The sequence below is a fragment of the Bos grunniens genome, chromosome 18, assembly GCF_055505025.1.
Source record: "Bos grunniens cultivar Pamir isolate PY7600 chromosome 18, Bosgru_T2T1.0, whole genome shotgun sequence".
NCBI lineage: Eukaryota > Metazoa > Chordata > Mammalia > Artiodactyla > Bovidae > Bos > Bos grunniens.
The window spans coordinates 51,092,880-51,100,763 of record NC_141182.1 but is presented as its reverse complement, the minus strand read 5'-3'; the positions used below and the strand labels follow the sequence as shown (position 1 = coordinate 51,100,763).

At 55.4% G+C, this 7,884-nt stretch overlaps 2 protein-coding genes across 14 annotated transcripts; one reads left to right on the top strand and one right to left on the bottom strand.

The window, feature by feature from the left end:
• Window positions 1–615: 615 nt before the first annotated feature.
• On the bottom strand, window positions 616–3,472 carry PAFAH1B3 (platelet activating factor acetylhydrolase 1b catalytic subunit 3). Of its 6 annotated transcripts, none has more exons than XM_086352741.1 (6): window positions 3,200–3,472; window positions 2,906–3,003; window positions 2,610–2,699; window positions 1,818–1,934; window positions 1,617–1,739; window positions 616–945 (listed from the first exon to the last, which is right to left on the bottom strand). In XM_086352741.1, exons 1-6 carry the CDS (start codon window positions 3,330–3,332, stop codon window positions 655–657), a joined length of 852 nt encoding a protein of 283 aa, XP_086208867.1. In that variant the 5' UTR covers window positions 3,333–3,472; the 3' UTR covers window positions 616–654. The 6 variants fall into 6 exon arrangements, with proteins under 6 accessions (XP_086208867.1, XP_086208868.1, XP_086208870.1 ...); XM_086352742.1 differs by having other exon boundaries at window positions 1,635–1,739; XM_086352744.1 differs by having other exon boundaries at window positions 3,394–3,472.
• A 50-nt stretch (window positions 3,473–3,522) lies between these two features.
• Window positions 3,523–7,311, top strand: PRR19 (proline rich 19). Of its 8 annotated transcripts, none has more exons than XM_086352736.1 (4): window positions 3,523–4,398; window positions 4,977–5,168; window positions 6,056–6,680; window positions 6,767–7,311. In XM_086352736.1, exons 3-4 carry the CDS (start codon window positions 6,062–6,064, stop codon window positions 7,237–7,239), a joined length of 1,092 nt encoding a protein of 363 aa, XP_086208862.1. In that variant the 5' UTR covers window positions 3,523–4,398; window positions 4,977–5,168; window positions 6,056–6,061; the 3' UTR covers window positions 7,240–7,311. The 8 variants fall into 8 exon arrangements, with proteins under 8 accessions (XP_086208862.1, XP_086208860.1, XP_086208865.1 ...); XM_086352734.1 differs by having other exon boundaries at window positions 3,523–4,520; XM_086352738.1 differs by having other exon boundaries at window positions 3,809–4,520; window positions 6,056–6,353.
• The last annotated feature ends 573 nt before the right edge of the window (window positions 7,312–7,884 follow it).

The following is a 7,884-nucleotide window of genomic DNA, read 5'->3' as shown; positions in this document are numbered from 1 at the left end:
CGGCCAGGCATGGTTGGGGAAGGCCTTTGACTGGGTGCTGTGAGAAGGGCAGTTCACCCTTGATGTTCCAGGTGAACTCTCAAGGTCTGAACCAGGGCGGGCACTGGGTGGGAAGGCTGGTGGGATCAGAGTACCTCCCTGTCCCCAGTGAACCCTGCTGCCCCTGTGTGGCCTGAGCCAGCACTGCAGCCAAGGCAGAGGAATCCTCTCCTGGTTTCCAGCTCTATCATACAGCCTTGGAAAGTGCTTCTCTGGGGAGACAAGACCCATACACTGTGGAGGCCTGACTGCCGGGGGTGGGAAGGTCAGAAAGCTTTCACAGGAAGTCACAGGTAAGCTCAGGTCGGAGTGCAGCAGTGGGTGGGCTTTGACTGCTGGGTCACCCAGAATTCTCGCTTGACCTTGATGCTACAGGGTCATGTTAGCAAACCAGTTTCACCTAGTGGGTTATTGATGGGCAGTGCCTGTTTGGAGCACTACTGTGATGGCAGAAATCTGCCTGACTACACGGACCAGAATACCTTGATGGATCGGTGAGGCCTCCCTTGGGCAGAGCTGCAGGGTGATAGACGTCGGAGTTATATACCCACATGGGCTTGGCCATAAAGCAGAACATGGGAGACTGAAAATTTAATGTTGTAGGAAGACAGATGCTTAGGGGCTGGGTTCCGGCAGAGGGGCACCACCCTGTCCCTGGTCTTGGGTTAGCAGACGCAGAAGCAAGGAGTGCAGGGCCCGGCAAACAGGTGTGTACCCCAGACGGCTCAGGTGCAGGTAATCGTACATGTCATGGTGGCTGATGGTACCATCTGAGTGCACAAAGCCAGGGTCTGCGTCCAGGAAGTGGGCCCGAGGGTGGCCGGCCAGTGCTGCCCGTACCAGCTCATTCACCCGTCGGTTTTTCTCTCGAAGTGGGTTGGGGTGCTGGCCCCGAGGAAGCAGGCCCTGAGGAAGGCACAAGGGGTTGTGAGGAGGCATCCTACCAGCATCTGGGTGTCCTGTTCCTCTGTGCCAGATTTCTTTGTCCCCCATCAGGAAGTCCTAAGCTCCAGAATACACTAGGGATGGGAAAATGGGGGTTTTGGAAACACAGGTTCCAAACTATGGTCCTGACACCTCATTCTAGACTTGGAACCTTTTAGAAGCAATGGAAACTAGGTTCACCTTAGGAATGTCTGACCACTCTTGGCTATTTAAGTGTTTTGTGTTTTTCAACAGCCTGATAGCTCAGTTGGTAAAGAATCCTCCTGTAATGCAGGAGACCCTGGTTCAATTCCTGGGTCGGGAAGATCCCCTGGAGAAGGGAAAGGCTACCCACTCCAGTATTCTGGCCTGGAGAATGTATAGTCCCTGTATAGTCCATGGGGTCGCAAAGAGTCAGACACAACTGAGTGACCTTCAGAGTGTCCAGCAGTCCCTTGGACAAAAGGGGCTATTTGCCCCCGAATACGTCCTTCGCCACAGCACTTCTGATGGGCACAGAAAGCTTCAACATGAGATTTTGCCTGAAAGCCACTGCTCTGAGCTGAACTGCCCAGAGCCCTGCAGCTGTGGCTACACCCGAAGGGGTCCCAGACCACAGCCCTTCTTCCTCCCCCTGCCCTCCCCTCTCTCACCAGCACCACGACCCGTGCCTGGGGCTGCCGCTCGTTCACCAGCTGCACTATGGCCTTGATGCCCCCAGTCACCTGCTCTGCAGTGTGCCCGTGGTTGTTGGTACCAACCCAGACCACCACAATCTGTGGAAAGAGAGGATGGAGCAGTGGTGTGGGGGGCAGGCTGAGGGGGCTCTGGCTGCCCACCCAAGCCCTGCTCACCTTGGGCCGGATGTGTTCCAGCTCCCCATTCTCCAGACGCCACAGCACATGCTGTGTGCTGTCACCGCCAATGCCAAAGTTAAGTGCGTGCAGAGGGGAAAAGAGCTCCCGCCAGATCTGTGGGCAAGAAGTGTGTGGGCACAGGGGCATCATCAGCACGGACCACCACTCTCTATACAAAGCTTAACCAAATGTCGTCATGTTAGAGCTTTGTTTTATGAAAGCAGTCTCGTTAAATCTCACCCTAAGTAAACCCCAATATGGTCAAACATCACTTTACGCAAACCCATCACAGTCTCACTTTCATGAATCCCCATAGAAGCAAGACTCCTTCTACGAAAACTCATTCTGCTTGAGCCAGGCATCAAACCAACAGCATTCCAGTTGAGCTTCACTTTGAGGAAAGTCATGGTTTAACATCTCTTAGTGAATAGGTAGAATAATTGAGCTCCCTTAGTAGAGACCTACTGACCTTCATTTTGTGGAAACAACTATAGCTTTCTGGAAATCCATTAGGGCTGTGCGCTAATTTAAGCAAACAAAGAACCTCATGGTAGGCAATCTTCTTGCAAGAAGCCTCATTTTAAGTCTCACTATACACAAACCCAATGTGACAAAAAGCCAGGATACAACACACTTCCTTCTCAGTAGAACGTGGCACATTATACAGAAATTCTGGGTGTCCGGTGCTACGTATTTTGAGTACCCCACACACCGCCTGGCTCGGGCTCTGGTCCAGGAGAGTCGGTGAAGGCACAGGCCTGGGTGGGGCAGAAGAGGGACGGGCCTCACCTCGCACTGGTGCATCAGCTGGACCAAGGAGTCACCGATGAAGACGACTTCGGGTTCCTTATCTTTGCTGTCGGCTACGAACCGATGGTGCTTTGGGGATGTAAAGGAGGGGAGTCAATGGCATGCACGCTGCGGTGCCCGCCCCACCCCGCTTCCTTAGCCAGCACCACTCCAACTGCCCTCAGTTTCCCAATCTCCTAGCGAGAGCGGCGCGAACCAGCTGCTCTCCCAAGAGTCTCCCCGCCCTCCCCGCCCCCAGCCCCGGACTCCGGAGTATCGCGGGCGGGGTCGCTCACCAGGGACATCCAGCGCCCGTCACCCTGCACGTCCTGCACTGGCGTGGGCTTGCTGGCTGGGTTCTCGTCTCCACTCATCTTGCCACTCGCCTCCGCTCCTGCAGGACGAAGGAGCGCGGTCGGCGGGAGAGTGTTCCGGGAGGAGGTGGCGCCGCCACGCCCACCCCTACCCCTCAGGCAACAATGGACGGTGCCGAAGCCCGCACTCCCGCGGAAGGCGCGACGGATTCCCGGGCACCGCCCCCTCTCCCGGGGCGGAAACCTTCACTTAGGCGGGGAGGTGGAATTGGGAACCTTCGCTTCCCCCACGGCGACCGCGCAGTGGGCTCGTCCGGCGCTTCCTGCTCCGGCCGCTCTCTCGGGCCACGGCGGCGGCTGGCGCACCCAGGCACCGGGGGGCGTGGGGCCAGGCGAGACCATCCAGCATACCGTGGGGGCGGGGGGGGGGGGGCACCACCCTACCGGCGTCACGGAGAGGAGCGAAATACCTGAAGGCCGAGAGTAGGCGGGGGAAATCTAGCGCCAGTCCTGGGGGAAGAAACCATTTGCTGTAGGGCGAGAAGTGTGGGGAGGGGCCAGGGTTGGGGTGTTATGTGTGTCACTCATTCACGTGGTGGTGGGGGAGTGGACGAGTCCATTCCTTGGATCCCTTGAGGGGGTGGCTCGTAAGCACCTGGCCAGGAAAGGACGCGCCCATTTTCTTCAGACGTAGGGGAGAGAAAAGGAGGATGGCAAAATGTGAAAATTAGCGGCTCAGCTGTAAGGCAGTGCTGGGACTTTAGTGAGCCTCTGTGCTCATGGCCCTCCCCTGCTCAAAACCACCAGTTTTTGTGACATAATAGCTAAACTATATGTTTTAGCAATAGAGACATCACTGACCCTGCAGAGAGGGTAGTAGAAGATGCAGAAAGATAAGGGAAATTAGAGATGCTGCAAGGGCCAAGTCTAGCTTGGCGCCCCTCCCGCGCAGCTCACCTTACAGATCTGTGGCCTCCGCTCCCCTCCCTAAACCTATGGCTGACCGACTTCAGTTGGGTGTGTCTGGGCTCTGAAACCTACATCCATAGCCAAGGTCATCTAAGGTCGCTGACTCCCACCTCCTGCCCCAAATTAACCTCAGACCTCAAGTCTTCCCAGATCTCCTTGTTCTGGGGGACCAGGTGGCGGGGTCCCACCCCCTAAAAATCCTGATCATGTTCCTGTAGCTCCACTCCCAAATGAGACCTTCATAGTTATTCATTCCTTCTAGGAACGTTGATGCTGAGATACAGAGATGCATTGCATTTTATTTTATTATGTTTGTTTTGCCTCAATCCACTTGCCTGGAACAGAGCCTGACTCAGAGTACCAAGTACTATCTGTGGCTGTTCACAAGTATTTGCTGAATGAGTATTAAAGGAATAGGTCTGATTCTGACCTTCATCTAGCCATGTTGGAGGAGGCAGACTCCAGACACACAACTGAGGGAAGAATCAAGGTTGTGATTAAGAAAGGTACAGGGGACCTTTGTGGGAGGAGAAAGAGATGGACCCTGAGGGTGAAGGATTTCTTATGAGTAGTACCTAAGGCGTTTGGCTTTGTAAGATTATGAAGGTTGGACAAGCAATATTACCAGGTAATGCACAATATAGCTTATTAGGGTATGGGGAAAACCCTGGTATAGCTCGATTTGAGAGTCTGAGGGGGGAGTTCACTGGTGCACTAGTGGTTAGGACTCCAGGCTTTCACAACCCGGGCTGGGATTCTGTCCCTGGTCAGTGAACAGATCCCGCAAGCAGCGGGGTGGGGGTGGGGGGGAACTGAGGGGGACAAGTGTAGTGGGAAAGTTTAGAGGCATCCAGTCAACAAGTGCTGTTTCAAATTGGATGCTGGACGCTTATAACATACTTACAGCAGTTATAAGAAGGAGAAGATTATCAACTCCATTTTACAGATTAGGAAACTGAAGCTCTGAGCAGTTGCATACTTTGCCAAGGTCACAGAGCTCAAATGTGCCAGTCTGGGCATAGGAACCTAGGTAGTGTGGCTCTGAAGCCTAGCTCCAAATGACGACACTATATTGATTCCCTAGGGATAAATCCTGTTGACTGCGTGGGGACTGGCTGTAAATAGAGGCTGCAACGGCCCTTCTCCCCTTTGGCTTCGCCGCACTTTGCCGCTCTACAGAGAAAATCCGCCAATAGATGTCTAAACCAATCAGCACTGAGGAAGGGGGCGGGCCTAGTGGACCTAGGCCAATTGGTAGATTGAAGGTGGATAGAAGGTGCTTAGGACAAATGAAAGAGATTTCTGAAAGTGAGGCTGGGAGGGGCGGGACTATAACCGGCACCACGGGCAGCTGGCACGTGCCTCTGGGCCTGTGACTCTCCGGAACTGGATGCCAAAGGGCGTGGGAGGGGCTCGCGCATGCGTGCGTGCGTGCGTGCGTGCGTGCGTGCAGGAGGCCTTGTGTGAGGCCCGGAAGAGCGTCAGGCGCATGAGAGAGCTGGGGTCACGGTGGAAAAGAAGCCATTGTCCCCCACAGCCACGTGGAGTGGGCAGGGCGGGGCGGGGTTCGTTGGGGATAGGAGAAGGTGAGGTGCCCTTCCTCCGCTCTACCCTCATCAACTGTACCCCCATCCCTACCTCACGTGCCTCACCCAGCCTTGAGGTCTACGCCCCTTCCATGACCAGGCCCCAGTCCCTGATAACTCCTCTGCTGCCCTTTCTGTCCTGCCGGCTTACTCTGTGTCTCCAACTTCTATTCTCTTTCCTGCCTTTCTCTTGCTACCGTCTCTCCACTTTCTGCATTCTCCAGTACTTGCTCTCCCCCTGGATTTCTCCTCTGTCCAAAGTCCCTATCTGGTTCACCAGATCCCTCCAGTATCATGATCCCTTTCCCATCCCTCATTTTCCCATCCCTCATCCATGATTTCCTCACATTCTCGTTCCATCTAACCCTTTATCTTCTGACAGATCTTCCCATTCAGCATGACTCCCTTGACCCCATCCTGCCCCTATGACTCTGCCTTTTCCCTCATCTTTCCCTGACCAAACCTTTTTTGATTGCTCTCTACCAATCCATTTCTCTCATTTTAAGTCTCTAAATAGTACTCCCACTTCACCCCAAATCATCTCTTCTCATATGACTATCCTGTCCTTATCTTCCAGGGCACCATGGATCCCGGGGAGCCAGCCCCCAAGCCTTTCCAGCAGCCTGAGAAGCCTGGTCGTGTCCGCCGTCGGAAGACCAGGCGGGAGCGTAACGAGGCACTGGCGGGCAGTCGGCAGCCGCTGACCTATCAGCACCCTCCCGTGGCCAGTCGGGATCCACATATGGTATTGCGGAATTCTGTTGCCCCTACTGCTGCCAAGCTTGTGGTCATAACCCAGGGCCGCCTGAGCCGGGACCACCGGGGTCTCTTCAACCATGAGGTGAAATCTCTGGACGTGGCCCGGCTGCTTAGCAGTGAGTCTCTGGAGTTGGGCACCCCTGCACTCACCACCAAGTCCTCCCCAAGCCCAGGCAGGGGCCAACAACCATCCCTACAGTCAAGGGGCAAGGAAAACCAGGTGCCTGGAGGCTCGGGCCCCGGCCCCCCCAGTCCCCCACAGCTCCCTGACTTGGAGCAGCTGCTGGGGGAGCTGCAATGTCAGCTGATTCTGCCACGAGCCTTCCCTAGGAGAAACCTAGTTCAAGAGGCCAGGGACGCTATTGTGGGCACTTTACAGGCCTGCCATGGCTGTGTGCCTGACCTTACCCTGGTGCTCCGGGGCTGCCAGCCACACTTGCCAGGTGAGCTTACCTCCTGCCTCCTAAACTCCCTTTTTCTTTGTCTGCTCTTGTTCAGCTGTCCCTCATGCTTCTTTCCTCTGTGCCAGGGACTGATCCTGGGGCCCTTAAGAGGCAAAGAATGACACCTTCCTGGATCAACAGTCCTGAGCAGGCCCCAGGGGAGGGGAGGCAGAGGAGGCGGCAGGGAACAAAGGAGCTCACCTTTGCCGTGCCTCCCACCTCCAGCACTCCTACTGTGCACCAAGTGAGCCTGGCACCACCGAAAGGTCCCTGGCCACCCCCATTATCCTCGTTGCCTTCGCCATCTGGGGCAGCCTGGGGCCCCCCAACAGCCTTTGATCTACTGAAAAGCATCTGGCTGGTAGCCACACCGCCTCCTCCCCGGCCTTGGGGGATTGGCCCACCACAACTCCTGCCCCAGCCACCATCACCCTTGTTGCCCCGAAGCTCTGCCTTGGACTGGAGCCCCAGCCCCCCAGCACCGCTGCCCAGCCTCTCCTGGATGGTGGCTCAGAGCAGCCCAGAGGCCTGGTCCTTTCCACCCATGAGACTGTACTGAGCAGGCTGAGGCTGGGTTGGGGGCAGGAATCTCCAACTCTGATCACCTCAATAAAGTGTCTTCTTCACAGTCCTCTTGATTTTTAGTGAGTGGCTGGCTCAGGACAGCAGCTTTCCCTAGCTTTGAGTTCTGGGTCCAAAGTGGAAGGAAAGGTACTGTCATTTGTCACCGTCCTCGGCCCAGAGACCTCCAATCAGTCTAACAGATCCACCCATTAAGGCCAACTTTGTGCTTGACTCTGGTGATGCTGGGGCTCCAGAGTGAATGAGACTGAGGCTGTGCCTCCAGGGGACTCCCAGTACAGTGGTGAACACAGTTTCAGTCCTTGTGGCATCTGAAAGAGAAGTCCAGGGGCTGGGGAGTCCAAGGAGGGAGTGATGACTCTACTCTGCTGACGAGGAGTTGACAAAAGACCCTTGTATTTTTCAAGTTCGGTAAAAATTTGCTAGTAGAGGAGAAACAGAACATTCCAGGCAATCTAGAAATGCTCCTCTATGGACCAGCACGTGTAAGGCCCATTCTGCCTGTATCCCTAGACCATGCTGGGACTTAGCATGAGTCACATCTGGGCTCTGCGTATGAGAGGCTTCTGGTCTGGTGGGCAGAAGAACAGTGTGTGGGCAGGATCAGGGCAGGAATGACAGA